Source organism: Hemibagrus wyckioides, linkage group LG10 (genome assembly GCF_019097595.1).
Source record: "Hemibagrus wyckioides isolate EC202008001 linkage group LG10, SWU_Hwy_1.0, whole genome shotgun sequence".
NCBI lineage: Eukaryota > Metazoa > Chordata > Actinopteri > Siluriformes > Bagridae > Hemibagrus > Hemibagrus wyckioides.
The window spans coordinates 3,648,038-3,666,347 of NC_080719.1; the positions used below are offsets into that span (position 1 = coordinate 3,648,038).

An 18,310-nucleotide genomic window follows, 5' to 3' on the forward strand; every position below is an offset into this window, starting at 1 on the left:
TATCTCTCTATCTGTCTATAGACTCTCTACCGCTCTCTTTCCCCCTCTCTCCCTGTCTCTCTCTCTCTCTCCCTCCCCCCCTCCCCCTCCCTCCCCCTCTCCCTCCCTCCCCCCCTCCCTCTCTCTCCCTCCCCCTCCCTCTCTCTCTCTCCCTCCCTCTCTCTCCCTCCCTCCCTCTCTCTCTCTCCCTCCCTGTACACAAATAGATATGGGAAGTTAACGGAATGCTTAAGAGAGAAGAAAACATGTCTATAAGTCGATAATGAACTGTACTTGATAATTACACTGACCTGTTAGTTCGCTCATGACTATAAACTATTGTTAAAAGGACATTATTAACATTTACATTATCCAGTGTCACACACATGAGGATGGGGGTCCATTCTGAGCCTGGTTCCTCTCAAGGTTTCTTCTTTCATATCATCTCAGGGAGTTTTTCCTCACCACCGTCACCTCAGGCTTCTCATTAGAGATAATGTTGGAAATTGAAAACATCCATATTTAGTTAACATCTGCAATATGAGTCAATATTTCTACTTGTCATTTAATGTTTGGGACACAAACCACTCATTTTCATTTTTTAACTGAACAAATGGAACAGAACAATTATGATATACATTTTTTTGTGTTGTGTTTAGCTGTTCTTCATTAACAATCATTTAAAAAATGTTCCATTATGATTTAGAGATAAGTTTTCTAAGTTTTCAGTGACACCTTTCAAATCATTTTTAATCCAGTCCCCAGCAGTCCCCCAGTCACGTGACTTCGTGCTAGACTGCGTCTCACAGCGCGTAGGATAGGTGGCGTCCTCCTCTCACACTCTTCCACCAGTCAGTATTTATAGTGCGGATGTTGGTCAAAGCCGCTGTCTGGCCGTCGTGGTATATTGTTTGGAGTTAACAGGTCTAAAATGGTTCACAGAGACGAAATATTAAAACCCATATGGCACGCGTTCAGCGCGCTGGATTTGGACCGGAGAGGAAAAGTGTCCAAGTCTCAGCTGAAGGTAGGAAGTAAAGGAAGAAAATGATTCGGGAGATTTTTTTTGGATTTTGTTTCTTACCCCAAGACAGGTTCTTTCCTTGTCTTGGAGTAAAGCTGGCAAGCTGTTAATATTTTGTCGCATTTTGTGCGGAAATTCTGTGCGTATTTACATGTAAAGCGGGAATTATTATTATTATAAGGGGAAATAAAAGCGAGATCTTTTTTAAAACCTCTTATTTCCTCATATGATTAACACCATGTGTCCGTGTTTCTGACAGATATTTCCAACAGATTATTAGAGTAATTTTCGCGCGTCACGACCCACTGGCGTGATTTTCCTTTTCTTTTAATGCAGTCTTAGTGAATAAGACTGATGATCTCCTCATCATGGCACCTGTTAGTGGGTGGGATATATTAGACAGCAAGTGAACTTTTTGTCCTCAAAGTTGATTTGAGCGAGTTTGACAAGGACAAAATTGTGATGGCTAGACGACTGGATCAGAGCATCTCCAAAAGTGCAGCTCCTGAGGGGTGTTCCCGGTCTGCAGTGGTCAGTACCTATCAAAAGTATCCTTTAAGTCTTGTAAGTTGCAAAGGTTCGGCCCTTGTAGGCCCCACCTCGCAGCTTACAGGACCTAAAGGATCTGCTGCAAACATCTTAGTGCCAGATACCACAGCATACCTTCAGGGATCTAGTGGAGTCCATGCCTCGACGGGTCAGGGCTGTTTTGACAGCAAAATGGGGACAGGTGGTCATAATCTTATGCCTGATTGGTGTATTAGTCTTGACATCTCTGTCAAAATAAACTACTGGTATTGATTTCTGGGGTCAGCTCCCTGTTTGATGTTGACCTGAACCCATCATTTATATATCATCACATGAATTAATACATAAACGCTGTACAGTTACAGGCCTGCTTTTTCCAGTTGACCTGAATTGACTCTTTAGTATTTGCATATGAATTGTCTTAAACTTTTTTCACAGACACACACAGACACACACACACACCTACATCCACTCACACAGACAGATAAATATCACTTCTCAAATCCTTGAGTATTGGCTTCTATGAAACCAAAAGTCTCGCTTCATCTTCTTATTTATGGAAATGTCATTTATGCTTGGTCTGTCTTGCACAGACGGAAATACATATGGTGAAGAAATTTTTTTCATTTCTGAGTAATTACAGATGCCGTTCTGAGATAACACTGAACACCTGCTTTGTGGTTTTTGGTTACAAAGTTGAATAGTTTTCTGCTTTGTCCCACCCAAAGCTTGTAGATTTGCTGTCATCGTAAAGACTGTCCTGTTCTCATCCCAGGACTCTTTATCTCTCACTTGGTCTCATCGCACTCTTTATCTTTCCTCTTCTATACTGTAATGATTTATAATGCCACCATCCGGCATCACCCAGAAGAGATCAGCTTTCATTATGCGTCTGGTTGCTCACAATAGTTCCTTTTCCTGAAGGCCTTTCCTTCAGACTGTCTCATTTTGGACTGTAATCAAATCAGGATTTATATACAGCATCTCTGCGACAATGCCTGTAGTTAAAAGTGCTGTTTTATGTCTGTTCTGCCTTGTGAAGGTTTTGTCACACAACCTGTACACAGTGCTGAAGATCCCACATCAAAACTCTGAGCTGGAGGAACATTTCAAGGACGACGACGAGGGACCCGTGTCCACGCAAGGCTACATGCCCTATCTGAACACCTTCATCCTTGACAGGGTAGATTAGAGTCCACTTCCTCCTCTTCCTCTTCTCATCGTACTCATCCTCACTGTGCTCCTCCTGTACTTTAAAAATAATAAGGTTCCTACGAGGTCTTTTAAGGGCTTTCGTGGAGTAACCGCCTCCAGAAACCATTTTGATGGAAAGAAAAATGAACCTTCTTATAGTCTTATTGATGATTGTTTTCTTCCTTCTCTATTTTTTGATTGTCTTCTTCTCACTGTACTCATCACAGTCTTCCTCAACATGCACCATTTGTTCTTTATCTTCATCTTTGTTTTTCTTCATTTTCGTCTCCTTATCCTACTTCCCTTCCTCTTCCTCCTTTTATTTCTCCCCGTCCTTCTGTTTCTTTTCCTCTTTCTGTACCTAGAAAAAATAGTTAAAAAAAACAAAAAACTCAAACAATTTGCCCAAAAAAAAAAATCTTAGAAGTAAATTCACTACTGGCCAACATGGAACATCAAATATCGACTAAACTAGAAGGGTTATACATTAAAAAAGGAGAAAAATCCAAAAAGAAGTTTCAATGTAATCAGCAGTTTTTTTATGGGTTGTAGCGAGACGAGGTTTCTGAGAAATAAATATAGACTTATTTCAGTATAATGTGGCTTTTATCATCCATAAATGCAAAGAACAAGCTCATGAATGCTTTAGTCATGGAGTAGATGAATTTGTTTATTCCTCTGATGGACTGTCATCCTGTCTAATGCTCATCCTTCCCACATGAGGCTTCAAATCCAACAAGGCCCTGACCAAGGTAAAATGCTTACTGAAGCTGAATAAATGGAAGATTAATTCTAATGTTAATTCACAGTGCTTATAATAAACACGTGTACACATTGCCTCGGTTAATGTAGGAATCACAGTCGATTTTGGAATCATGATTAACTAATTCGCCCATAAACAACTCACATGAATGAATTATAATGAAGAATGTCCCATTAATGCTCAAACCAAATCTTTCTAACAGACAGTAAATCATTATCTTGACTTGCATTTATTCAGACTTCATTAACGTATACAGTGGATGTTTAGTGTAATGGAATGAAGGCAGCTGAAAGTGTCAACTTTACATATATGAAATCTCTCATATCTCCAGTAGTGTCGAGTATCAAGAAGCTAAGCAGACATTTACAGTATTTAACACGGCCTGCTAACACACAGAACACACACACACACATTCAGAAGTGTGTGGTCGAACAGGCCGCTGACTAATCACAAGATAGGAACATTCACAGGGGCTTGATGCTTTTTCCTATGCTTACTCATGTGTGAGACACTCTTTTCTCATAGGCTGGTATTTTTAGTTTTTTGCTTTACTTCTCTGGAAGGATTGGCCATGTTTAATGTTGAGTTGTAGCTCTGTTTTAAACTTTATTCGTTAAAGATACCAGAAATAACCGTAAAGAAATGACGTAAATGGCATTGAATTTCATAAACACTTTCTTATTTATTCAGTAATGTCGATCTGTTGCAGGGAAACTTAACACACATTATGTTCAGTTGCTAGTTAACAAATAGCATGAGGAGTTAAATCGCTGGCAATGATTAAGTATAATAAAAGATTTCAGGATGTTCTGTTACATGGACATAACTGCACAGCTTCAGGGTGGGACATTACATTGCGTCATATCACATTATTGCTGATTATTTTCCTATAACAGGATGTCCCAGACACATCATGCACCACATATTTGTAACAGGTTTTTTTGTGATACACCAGGCACCATTGTATCTTATAGTCCATTTTTCACCAGTTTTCATTCCTAAATGAATAATGAGTGAGGAATGTAACCACCCAGTGTTTCCTAATCCCAGATCCAGGGCCAGTTTGATTTCATGGAGCTGAATAAAATGTGCTGGACGCTGTGTGCACCTAAGAACATCACCACCAACCGCATGCTCATCTCTGACAACGACGCTTTCAAAATCTGGTGCATTTTCAACTTCCTGTCTGAAGACCGATATCCGCTTGTGATCGTAACGGAAGAGGTGAGTAGACGCTTGACAACAATATCCACGCGTTAATCCGACTGAATTCCGAGACTGGTTTTAAACCGCTGTTTTCTCCTCATATGAGATCGAGTATTTCCTGAGGAAGCTGATGGAGGCCGTAAGCGGGAACTGGAACGAGGGCAGGTTTGCGGACTATAAGGCTCAGCTGAGTTTGAAGCAGAATTGTCTCAATGTGTGGGAGCTGATCGAGCTGGTGGGTATGGGCTACTTCACCAAGGGCATGGACCGTCAGACCACCAGCATGGGCATCTCCGAGGTCTTCCAGGAGCTCATTCTGGATATTCTCAAACAGGTGAGAAATGGTCTGAAAGTGTGTGAAAGCACACCTTTTTTTCCCCTTAAGATTATAGTATACATCATATAACCATCCAAATATAATTTTATAACACTGTGTTGTTGTATTCTCAATTCTGATTGGTCAAAAGGTTACAGCACATGTTCTAATACGTTTTTGTTGCTATGGCAACAGCTAATGGACAGGGACTTGCATGGAGGACATGCTGCATAATCTAAATCTAATAACAAACCAACTAAAAACATGGTGTTATAACAAAAAAAAAAGTAGAATTGCTGATATGATTTCGGACATTTATTTGTTCGTTTAATGCTTTGTAACGATCAGGGGTTAAAGCTGTAACATTAAATTTTCAGTCACAGGAAAGTCCAGGAGTTTACTCTGACAATCTGTGGGTTTTTCTGTGTGTGTTGTTAACTATAAATGACTTTAAAAATAGGGTCTGGGGAGGAATCCACTCACCGTAAGTGAAGATAAGTGGTTTCCTCCAACATTCAACATCAAACTATGGTAAATGGGCTGAGGAAGAATAAGACGAATAAAACACTTTGAGTCATGCTGTTGTAGGAAAAGAATGAACTTTGTTAAATGTAACACATCATAGCATCTTGTAGTTGAGTATTATTTCGGTATAATAGCATGCTGTATAGTGTGGTCAGCAATATAAACAGCAACATTAACGCATTTTGAAAAGCTCACTGTGTGCAAATATGAGGCTGAGGTCATGTAACTTCCTGTTTTTCACTATTATTATTATAATTACTGTCCCAGTCACTTTATAACTCCTGTGTAGGATCTGACTGTGTTGTGTGTTTCAATAACATTATTACGTCTTTCCATTCCTAAAGGGCTACATGTCAAAAAAAGGCCACAAAAGGAAAAACTGGACAGAGCGCTGGTTCGAGCTGCGTCTCGGTTCGATCTCGTACTACGTGAGCGAGGACTGTGCCGAGAAGAAAGGCTCCGTTTCGCTCGACCGACACTGCTGCGTGGAGGTGAGATCTCAAACGGGCCTGTTTTTTAAAAATGCGATGCTGAGCAAGTGACACTGAAGTCTGCTTCTTCTTTTTTAGCCTTTACAAGACAAAGAAGGAAAGAGAAATCTCTTTATTGTCAAATGTCTGGACAAAAGCCTTGAGATCAGCGCCTCGGACAAAAAGAAACGGCAGGAATGGATCCAGGGTGAGGCTACTCTGTAGTGTCCCAGTGGAAAGTGCTTCTTAATTCAGTTACTCCAAACTTTGTCACATTTCCATTTCCATGAATAGACTTTCAACTTGTATTGTTGAAACATGTACTGTCCATTTTTCTAGCTTTCTCCACATCTACACTATATTATCAAAGGTTTTTGGATGCTTCACCGTCATTCTATATGTGGTTCTTCCCAAAAACTGTTGCCACAAAGTTGGAAGAATGTATTCATCTGCTGTATCTTTATAATTTCCTTTCACTGGAGCTCAGAGGCTCAAACCCTGTTCCAGCATGACACAAAGTGCACAAAGCACAGAGCTCCATGAAGACATGGTGTGGAGGTGAAGGTTGGAGAAAGTGGAAGAACTCGAGTGCCCTGCACAGAGCTCTGACTTTGAATCAAACCCCACTGAATACCTTTATGAAGTGAACTGGAACCGGAGTCTCATCAAAATCCCAACATCAGAGTCTCAAATCATACACGCAGCCACAATCCAACATCTAGTGGAAAGCCTTCTCAAAGCAGTGGAGCAATAAATGGGAATAAATCTGGACAGTCATGTATGGATGTGATGGTCAGGTGTACACAAACCTTTGACAAAATAGTGTCCCTCATATATTTACACATGAAAAACATCGCCAAACCTTAACCTGAACTCAATTCATCGCTTTATAAATTCAGTTTCCCAAATTGTTTACGATTTCTTAGAATGACCATGTTGAAAAAGAAAACATCATTTTTAAATACTTGAGAAAATTTTAGCTTGGATATGTTTCAATGTTCTTTACTCTCTACTTTCACATTTAAGATATTAATACACACAGAACAGGCATAATATTATGACCACTGACAGGTGGTGAAGTGATTAATGATGATCTCCTCATCATGGCACCTGTTAGTGGGTGGGATATATTAGGCAGCAAGTGAACATTTTGTCCTCAAAGTTGATGTTAGAAGCAGGAAAAATGGACAAGCGTAAGGATTTGAGCGAGTTTGACGAAGGGCCAAATTGTGATGGCTAGACCACTGGATCAGAGCATCTCCAAAACTGTAGCTCTTGTGAGGTGTTCCCGGTCTGCAGTGGTCAGTATCTATCAAAAGTTACTGCAACTTACAGGACTTAAAAGATCTGCTGCTAACATCTTGGTGCCAGATACCACAGCACACCATCAGGGATATAGTGGAGTCCATGCCTCGAAGGGTCAGGGCTGTTTTGGATGCAAAAGGGGGACCAACACAATATTAGGCAGGTGGTCATAATGTTATGCCTGTTCTGTGTATGTATTTACTGTGTGCGCGTGTGTACCAGCCATCCAGGACTGTATTAACCGGCAGAGGCAGGGCCTGTCTTCGCCCCACCGTGAGGCTCGACAACGTCGACGGGAACTGCGCAGTCGCCTGCAGGTAGAACAGGCACTGATGGAGGGACAGATGAAGGAGCTGCAGCTGGCCAATGAGAAGAAACAGAGAGAGCTGGAAGCCATGAGGAAGGTACAGCAGTTCAGTCATAAAATCACTCACGAGCAATCTTCCTATTTTGTTGTTGCTTCGTCAGTAGAACCATTTTAACACATTTTGCTGGAACTTTCTTCTTGACAAACAAATTCTGAGAAAAGAAATTCTGACCACATTCTTTACACTTCTATCGTAACTGTTTAAAGTTTCTCTAGCCGTCATGGATTCAGTCTTGTCCTTTGTTCATGCTAGCAGGCTACAAGATGCTTATGTTTCTTTCACAGTAGCCTTTGTGGCCTTGTGACGCGACCTCAAATGTTGTTTAGGAACATTTTACTTTTTCAGCTTCTCATACGAGAGCGTAGAAGCCAGGAAGGTGAAAATCATAGAAATATAAGGACTTTGTGCCTTTATGTCTCCATGCTAGCTGACAAAAACAGCTCTAAAATCAAACTAAAACCAAAACGTAAAATTTTCCTTATAGTGATTTTTGTCATTCAGAAGCTTTTATGTTGTGACATCAGCAGCTGCTTCTGGTCAATGCAGTTCATTTGTGGGGATTTAATCACACTGATTTGGGAACCGAACTACATAATACTAATGGTTTTTACTTACTGAAGTATTTAATTTATCATAACAAGAAATCTGCCTTAGTTATATTACAAGATTTCACACTTTTTCATACAATCAACATCTCCATCATCTTCATTTAGCCTTTTCTTTTTAACCTTCTAGATTATTCAGCCTTTACAGTCTCACTTCGTTTTCCAGAACCTGTAACAGCCTTTTTGTCAGCATCATCCCCAGCATTGTATGCATAAATCTTTTTTACAAATCTTTATCATCATCTGAAGGACTCAGATCAGGCTGCTGTAATGGTCAGTTTGACACTGAATCAGTAAAGACCACAGCTAAATAAATGTGATAAAAAAAAAGAAAGAACTGTATATACAAAGTGTGGAGGCAGCAGTGAGAGCTGTACTCATCAGTTCTTGATACACAGAAACAGTTTCTGTAAACGCTCGAGTTCCTGTTTTTAGTCGGCTCATCTGTTAAGCCTGTCATTTCACTTTCAGAAGCGGCTTTCCTCCTTTACAGCTCACAAATCTGGTTCCTCTTTTTTTTTTTTAGGAGTGCTGATAGCAGATACGCTTATCAGCTTGTAACGGTATTCTGCATAAGCTCTGAAGATCATGTGGAACCACAAGGGTCATAATAAACAGATCATTATTAATAAATATTTTAAATTATTAACCAACAGGAGGATATGGGGGGGGGTAACTGGAGGTTAAAGGGACAGCAGCTTTTACAGATACAATAACTGCTGGGCCAAATCATGCCACTTTGATTGGAGCATGATTTTCCTGATGTACTTAATGAAATTTCTTCTACTTGAAAGACTAAGTTCTGTTTGTTTATCAGAATCTGGACGAGGCAGCAGCGAGGGCCGTGATGGAGGAGCAAAGGCGAATTCGAACTCAAAAGGAGCTACAGAACAACTACAGAATGGACCTGGAGAAAGAAAAAATGGTAAGCGTGCCAGTTCAATACTCGCACACAATCATCCGAACACGTCCGCAATCATCCACCTGCTTTAGAGCTGTTAGGAAGCAGCTAACAGGAGAATCTCGTATCTCATTTGGACCTTCTGCGTCTCAGTTGATTTGTGTGTGTGTGTGTGTGTGTGTGTCAGGTGCGGCAGCAGATGGAGGAGCAGGTGGATCAGATGTCCGGTGAGCTCAGGTTGTACCTGCAGCGTGTCCGGGAGCTGGAGGACATGTACCGTCGCCTGGAGGAGGCACTAGAGGACGAGAGACAGATGAGACAGGACGAGGAGACTCTGCGCAAACTGCAGGCTAGGTACTACACATAAAAACACGCACTTACTTTGTCTATATGGTATGAAACTTGAGCCTGAACGTGTTGTAAACACTGTGTGTGTGTGTGTCAGGTTGCTGGACGAGGAGGTGAGGAAGCGTGATGAGCTGGAGAAGATTCACCTGCAGCAGAAGCAAGCCATCAGTCAGACACAGCAGGAGAAAGCACAGCTGGAGCAGCAGAGGGTGGAGCAGGACCGCGCCCTGCAGATGGCAATGCAACAGCTGGAGAGTCTCGAACAGCAGAGACAGGGGGCGCTAGAGGAGTATGAGGCCAGTTACCACACACACACACACACAGTTTACACCTGGTTGTTTTAATGTGCCCTCACTATGAGGATTACATCCCAGTACATATTTTTCACTTCACTATTCATTTTCAGAACATGTTTTAAAGTACTGAAAAGAACTTTTTTTCATCAGTTAGTTTATTTCACTTCCTATATTTAATGGTGTTGTGTGGTCACTCAGAATAGGATGGTTTTTCCTGAGTGTATTTGTTCTTTGTCGCCATCTTGTGGATAAAATGTTCATTAAATTGCATCTGACCATTGATGTAAAAGTACCTTTTATCATGTTTAACCTGTACTAAGATATACATTTAATTCGGACTCACGGTGGCATGATGCGAGGCATCTCATTAGTTCTGTCAGAACAACTGCGTAGCCCCGCCTACTTTTTCCTTAAAAGGAGACGACCATCACACATTATTGTTTATCACCTGACCGTACAGGCTGTTGCAAAGATGACCCATTATTGATGAAACGTAATAACGATTAATGAATGTGAGTGAATGTAATCTCAGGCTGTGAAAAGGAAACTGGAGCAGGCGGCGAACAAAACCAAGAGCTGGAAGGATAAAGTAGCGCAGCACGAAGGGCTAATTCGACTGATCCAGCCAGGTATGAGAGCCGCACAGGGTTTGTGTGTCAGTCTCTTATCTTATAAAGTAATCTCATAAGGCAGTGTCATCCATCTGCTTTATCAGATTACTCTGTACTTTACTACTACCTGGTTAGATGCTAAACTACTCACTACTACTCACTTGTATTAACACTCAATGACAAAGTTGAATCTTATCTAATTCAGTTTCATCAAATGATTTGATTCACTTTATACTTACTTTACAGCTGCTTGAGGCTACAGTCCTAAATAAGATTTGCCATTTTTCAGGGAGCAAAGGTCCTCAGAAAATGACCAACTGGGGTGCGGCGGCGTTCACGGACAAAGAGCTGGAATTGAGAGAGAAGATTTGGCAAGAGAAAAAGAACAAGCCAGACAGTGCTGTATAATCTACATCACATCAGTTTTGTTACTAAAATGGTTGTGCTTTTATATTTCTAATAATCCATTACATAGCACTGTGTATTGCCGTGTAACAGTTCCAGGTCCATATATGTTCCATATATGTTTTTGTTTTATTGTCCTACAGGTTTGTGATATCATTGCTTTTCTTAAAAAACATGTTGATAGGCGAACTGGTGACTGTAAATAGTCTCTAGTTATGCATAAGTGTGTGTATATGTGTGTGAATGCTATCCTTGAGAAACCAGCGTCTCATTCAGGGTGTATTCCCACCTCACCCCCAGTGTTTCTGCCCCAATGTGACCCTGATCAGGATAAAACGCTTACTGAAGACGAATGAATGACCGATTAATCCGGTTATCTCTTACAGCTTACAGATCGAATAAATTGCAGCTGAAGTAACCAGATCAATCACATGACGAAATAAGACTTATGGTGGGTTTGTGTCATAATTTTTCACATTTTTTAAAAATCAAAATGATTTTCTATATTTAGGAAATAGCACTTATATTGTCAGGTGGAAATCTCATACAATACACAATAAGTGTTAGCATTCCAGGAAGAACAGCTCGAAGCAAGAGGTTGTACGTGTATGTCCAGTCTCGTCCACGAGATGTCACTCTTGTTATAATAAATCGTCCAGGATCTTTCTGGATCCTTCAGGATCGTTCTCTAAACATATCCGACTCTGTGCACGATAAGATGGGAAATAATAATATACAGATGGACTGTACTGGGCTCTTTGATGCTGCAAGCTGCCACTATTCAGATGATTTCAGCGATGTTCTCACACTGATAAAAGCTCCATGATAAAGGGGTTTCTCATGTGTGTCACTGAGCCACTCTCCAGGGCTTAGAAATAAATAAACACATAAGAATGATGTCTGTTTTGATCCACTCATTCTATTGAGTCCTGCTCTTCTGCTTGCTCTGCAGATTTCCGGAACTTTCTCAGCACTCTCTCATTATGAAGGTCTCTCATTAAAAACATAATAAAAAACAACAACATTTTAAGCGTGTTTACAATGCTTACAATCCAAATATTTGTTAGTTTAAAAGTATTCCTCCCTTAACTGCATCAATCAGTGTAAATAATCGTGATACTGTGGTGTATTTCTTTTCCAATATGGTGGATCCCATTATATGTTTTGTTTAGCAGTCGATGGTGTCCGTATTTCCCAATTGCCAGCAACAGAGTTCCTGTTGAACGGCTTATAAATACACTGATCAGCCATAACATTGTGACCACCTGCCTAAAATTGTGTTGGTCCCCCTTTTGCTGGCAAAACAGCCTGACCATCAAAGCATGGACTCCACTAGATTCCTGAAGGTGTGCTGTGGGATCTGGCACCAAGATGTTAGCATCAGATCCTTTAAGTCCTGTAAGTTGCAAGGTGGGGCCTCCATGGATCGGACTTGTTGTCAACACATCCCACAGATTCTGGATTGGATTGAGGTCTGGGGAATTTGGAGGCCAGGTCAACACCTCAAATGCGTTGTTGTTCTCATCAAACCATCCCTGAACCATTTTTGCTTTGTGGCACGGCGCATTATCCTGCTGAAAGATTCCACAGCCATCAGGGAATACCACTTCCATGAAAGCGTGTACATGGTCTACAACAATGCTTAGTTAGGTGGGACATGCCAAAGTAACATCTACATGGATGCAGGACCCAAGGTTTCCCAGCAGACCATTGTCCAAAGCATGACACTGCCTCCGCTGGCTCGCCTTCTCTCCATAGTGCATCCTGGTGCCATGTGTTCCCCAGGTAAGCAACACACACGCACCCGGCCAGGACCAGGACACCTTCTTCCGTTGCTCTGTGGTCCAGTTCTGATGCTCAAGTGCCTATTGTTGGCACTTTTGGCGGTGCACAGGGGTCAGCATGGGCACCCTGACAACAAACTGTGATGCACTGTGTTTTCTGACACCATTCTATCAGAACCAGCATTAACTTCTTCAACCCCACACGGGCCAGCCTTCTCTCCCCACGTGCATCAATGAGCTTTGGCCATCCATGACCCTGTTGTCACCAGTTCACCACTGTTCCTTCCTTGGACCACTTTTGATAGATACTGACCACTGCAGACTGGGAACACCCCACAAGAGCTGCAGTTTTGGAGATGCTCTGATCCAGTGGTCTAGCCATCACAATTTGTCCCTTCATCAAACTCAAATCCTTACGCTTGTCCATTTTTCCTGCTTCTAACACATCAACTTTGAGGACAAAATGTTGACTTGCTGCCTAATATATCCCACCCACTAACAGGTGTCATGATGAGGAGATCATCAGTCTTATTCACTTCACCTCTCACTGCTCACAATGTTATGCTTGATCAGTGTGTGTGTGCGTGTATATATATATATATATATATATATATATATATACATACATACATACATAGGCTAGTTATCTGTTTTGTTCTAAATTCATTTCCATCACTTTACCCATTTTAAAGGTTATATCTTTCCTAAAGATGTTGCTTCAGTCACACAACCAGCAAGATGGTGACGTGTCTTAAAGCGCTTAAAACAAATCTCCACCTGAGTCACTCACTAACTTTGCAGACTTCTCTATCTTTGCAGAAATCTCGCACTAACTAGGTCTTACCTGTCCAATATATTACTATACCTAACTTCTAAACCTGAAATTGATTCCTTTTGGAATGAGAAAGTCAAAAACTTGACAGGCCAAAAAAAGGTTACCATTTCACTGACATGAAATCATCTTTTAAACACATTAAATCCAAACCTAATTTAAATACGTCATTAATCTCTGGTCTGTACGCTCTGTGCCATATAATTAACGTCGTAATCTTATTTAACATTGACCAATAACTCAACTTTCATTAGTTCCGCCATACTGAGAAATTATACCATTGCATTAGAACAGAAGAATTCAGCTGTCTAAACATTTCCATTTCTAAAGAAATGAATATGACAAGACTTAATTGTTTATGTGAATTCACCTATTAAACACAAAAGAACACACAACTGAGTTTAGCCTGATCAGCTAAACAGGTAGAGCATCTAGGACCAATGAAGTGTTTCCAGAAATACCAGTACAAACAGACCATCATATGTTCAACAAATAATTGTAAAGGAAATAACATTAACGAAGGCAAACTAAGAGTTGTAAGAATTCTTGATCAGTTAAGTCAAGTAATATGGAAGCTGCAAAAGAACTTACCAATTTGACATGAATTCTGAAAAGTCTCAGTTATATCCAGTCTAAAGAGCGGCAAGTAAATCCCAGCATGCACGAGCATCCATGTGGAGAAGCCTGCTCTCATACCCAACTCTTTATCCTTGTATGAAATGTATAAAAGTGTTTGACTTTTTCCTAATAGCTAGAAGTGAACGATGCCAATATAATAAACGAGAACATTTAAAGATCTTAGTAAAACTATTTAGGGAAAGTGCATGTTTTAATAGTCCTTCTGCTTCATTATAAAGGCATGATGTTACTTTATAAATATTACTTCTGGCAAAAACAGTCAGGACCTTAAAAAGTAGTTTACAGGCTTTGGGTTGGGAATGCAGGATTTATTGGGTTTTAAGTTTTGGCATTGGCCAGGATGTTGGACTGGGTTAGTCACATAGCCCTGGCAACCCTGGAATATTAATCATTAACGTGATATTTGAGTAAAATCTGAGTGGACTTTAGTTTAAATGATCTTTCAACATGTTTTCCTGCAGTACTAGACGCTGCTGGACTAACAGCTCTGCAATGGGATTTAGTTCTTGCATCTTTAAAGAATGCAATGCAGCAGCGCTTTATTCTTAAAAACTTGCTCAAACACCATCAAACTCATCTCCTAGATGCTCTGTCCAGCTGATTCTCTGCCGTAACTCAGAATTTCCTGCTTCATATAGCTCAGGGGTGTCAAACCGTATCCACAAAGGGTGCAGGTTTTCATTCCAACCGAGCAGAAGCCACACCTGATTCCACCTGTTCCCACTGTGATTTCCACTGCTTCTACATTCGAATTCTCTTTAATATGATGTTGAATGTGACGTCACTGAAAAACCAAACAGTCAGACAACGAGACAGAGAAATGAGGATTGTTTTTAGGAGCCAAAACTAACTGTTATCCCTAGTCTTTGCGATTACTGAAATTTTTTCAACCAACAAACAATTCGATTTAATAGAACCTTCATTTATGTGCTAGATCTGAAAGCCTCCTTTCTCTCTGTTCTGTGATTTTTCAGCACATTAAATATTAAAGATGTGCCCACTGATTGATTTTCGTGGCACAGGCCGAAGGATGCAGGATCAAGGCATCAATTACGAGCTTTGGGATGCAAAAAGGCTTGGTTTCAACCAAAATCAAATGTTTTCTTACTTATGCTGCCTCAGTGAGTTGATAAAAATGATGTAAGCTTGATCAGAGTCTTATCTGTACTCAAATGCGACATCTGGCAACACAAGATCATTCAAGGCATATCTTCCCCCCTTCATAGCCAGCAGGTGCTGAGGTGGCTCCAGCTGTGTTCTGTTCCAGCTGCTGGATCCTCCACAGCTCTTTCTGCATGTATGCCTCTGACCCTTGTTAAGGGAACAGGGTCCCAAATCCAGTCTCCACCCTTCAGCTTGGCTGTGGATTTGGGTGCTATATTTATATGAGCTGCTGGCATGGATTTGTTGTGGTTACAGGCTGTAAAGCAGCAACTGGGACGTGACTCCATGCAGTCAGACAACGCTGGAGAAAAGAACATTTGAACATATGATTGGAATTTTGCTTGTAAAACACTGGAATCCGGATAATCAATGAGTCCGCTGAGATATGGGCCTGTCGTGTTAATGACCTGTTCAAGCAGGGAGAGAGAGAGAGAGAGAGAGAGAGAGCGCAACAGGCAGAGAAATAGAAAGAGAGAAAGACAGACAGAGAGAAATAGAAAGAGAGAGAGGGGGAGAGACAGAGAGAGAGAAAGAGAGAGAGAGAGAGAGAGAGAAATAGAGGACAAAACCAACAGGACCTCATACTTCAGGCAGCTGTAGATTGTTAAAAGCAAGCCTCAGGTCAATTTCACCCATTTTACAAACGACAAAAGCTTTCAGTTTGAACATATTTTCATCCGTCACACCACATGTTCGACCTCAGGCTGAACCCGCAGATCCAGAAAGGAGATCGAAACTGAAAACGCAGTACAAGACAAACTAAACACCTTTCTGTCTGATGAGAAACACGACTCCGCATGTCACTGCCATCCGTTAACACGTACAGCCTAGAGGAGACACTGGGCTTCTCTGGCATGTGAGAGGATCAAAACAGCCTCATGCAATGGCATCACTTCGGCTCCTGGCACCCACATGAAGCGCCGCTGCTCAGTTATGTCTCCTTCACGCCTGAACAGAGTAGGATTGTTGCACCGAAATGATCATCTGTGGGTATTGTTTAAACAAACGTACAGCAGCAGAGCAAACACAGTTCATACTGAGGTGCAGAGATGAGGATGACATGGAGAACATGCCTGGATGCATCCTGGTAACCAGGAAACACACACACACACACACTTCTATTACTGGCAATGTGATGAAACTTTTGTGTCTTTAAATGCCTTAGATTCTTAACTGATTCATGATAACATGAATGATAAAAATAAAATAAATAAATAAATAAATAAATAAATGCAACAATATAATACATACAATATACAATATAATTTTTTTTTTAAATAAATAAACCTCAACTCTTTTTCCCATCAACCCATTCATTTATGAAATGTCTACATTTTTCAAGTGTTTTGATTACTGAAAGTGATTTATTAAGAACTTACTTCTATTAGTTGCATTATAAAACAATGCAATTCTATTATAGTCTATTAATTTCTGTAGCCATTTTTCTACATTTCTGTTAAAGCACTGAGCTAATGTCCTTTCGAATACTATATTAAATAATAGCAAAACAAAATTAAACAAAACAAGTATAATGAAACCACACAAAAAATAAAGAATACATATATTTCCACTCTGATTGTAGATTTCAGACTTGTTAAAGTTTACACATTTATTCTAATATGATGTGGCTCATGTCGATGTACTGAGAAAAGGAGGAGTTTCTCATTTCTGTCCCAACTTCCTGATTAGAGGCAGAACTCACAAAGAATGAGGGACAAATAATGATCTGATATTGAAAACAGCTCACTTTCTAAAACTTCCACTTTCAGTTTAGTAATAATCACAGGACAATTTTAAAGAAATGGACCAGTTGTTTGATAAAAGCTAGATTTCCCTGCACACATGGTTCTGGCAGTTCCTTATGTTCACCAGGGACGTCTGATCCCCGTGACTGAGTTTTTCAAGTCATGGAATCCCAAATGTAGGACGAAAAGATCATCTGTGGCCCCCTGCGGCCTGTGAAACTGCAAGTTGACTTGAATCGCATCCAGGAGATTCTGTCTTAAACCCTTCGGAATGGGAACATTCCTGTTTCGGCGTTTGTTGAGGAATAAATCTTCAGCAGATGAACGTTTTCTGATCCCTTTCCAAAGAGACTTTACAGTATTATGCTCCGATTGGCCTCTTGGTATTTGACAAAAAAATGCAAGGTTTGGGTCACAGATGAACGCCAGTGGACAGCCCGCTGAGAATCGACAATGTTTTGAGTAAACCAAGGAAGAAAGTAATGAAGAGAAGGGTGGCTCGGTTACACTATATGTTTTGTCATGGAAGGCTTGTGTTCATAAGTCCACACATTTACGTGGACACATGAATATAAACCCAAACCTCTTACAGGCATTAGGGCTCTAATAAAAAGATACCCATTAGGGGACTTCATCATGTTTCCTTATCACATTTTCTCCACTGGAAATCCACCCTAGAGGGCACTTCATCATCTTTTTTTGGCACACAGTTATACCCTGGAGAACAGATCCTGTTTTCTCGAAAACAGTAGCACTCTAGGGGGCACTTCATCATCTTTTTTTGGCACACAGCTGTGCCCTAGAGGGCAGTTTATCCTGTTTTCTCGCATACAGTAGCACTCTAGAGGGCACTTCAACCTGTTTTTTTTGGCATGTAAGGCACCCAAGAGTTTTTCACATACACAGCAGTACTCTAGAGGGTACTTCCATGTGAGACACCCTACAGGGCACTGCAACATGTTTTCTGGCATTTAAGACACCCTACAGGGCACTGCATCATGTTTTCTGGCATTTAAGACACCCTACAGGGCACTGCATCTTGTTTTCTGTCATGTGACACACCCTACAGGGCACTGCATCTTGTTTTCTGTCATGTGACACACCCTACAGGGCACTGCATCTTGTTTTCTGTCATGTGACACACCTTACAGGGCACTGCATCTTGTTTTCTGTCATGTGACACACCTTACAGGGCACTGCATCATGTTTTCGGTCATTTAAGACACCCTACAGGGCACTGCATCATGTTTTCTGGCATTTGAGACACCCTACAGGGCACTGCATCATGTTTTCCAGCTTGTG

The 18,310-nt window shown here is 40.8% G+C and overlaps 1 protein-coding gene across 1 annotated transcript; it reads left to right on the top strand.

Annotated features, from left to right (window-relative positions):
- Positions 1 to 818: 818 nt before the first annotated feature.
- Positions 819 to 11,837, top strand: swap70a (switching B cell complex subunit SWAP70a). Its single transcript, XM_058401863.1, has 12 exons — positions 819 to 1,006; positions 2,574 to 2,714; positions 4,539 to 4,712; positions 4,801 to 5,028; positions 5,880 to 6,026; positions 6,105 to 6,213; positions 7,533 to 7,714; positions 9,101 to 9,208; positions 9,372 to 9,538; positions 9,630 to 9,828; positions 10,361 to 10,457; positions 10,729 to 11,837. Exons 1-12 carry the CDS (start codon positions 911 to 913, stop codon positions 10,845 to 10,847), a joined length of 1,767 nt encoding a protein of 588 aa, XP_058257846.1. The 5' UTR covers positions 819 to 910; the 3' UTR covers positions 10,848 to 11,837.
- The last annotated feature ends 6,473 nt before the right edge of the window (positions 11,838 to 18,310 follow it).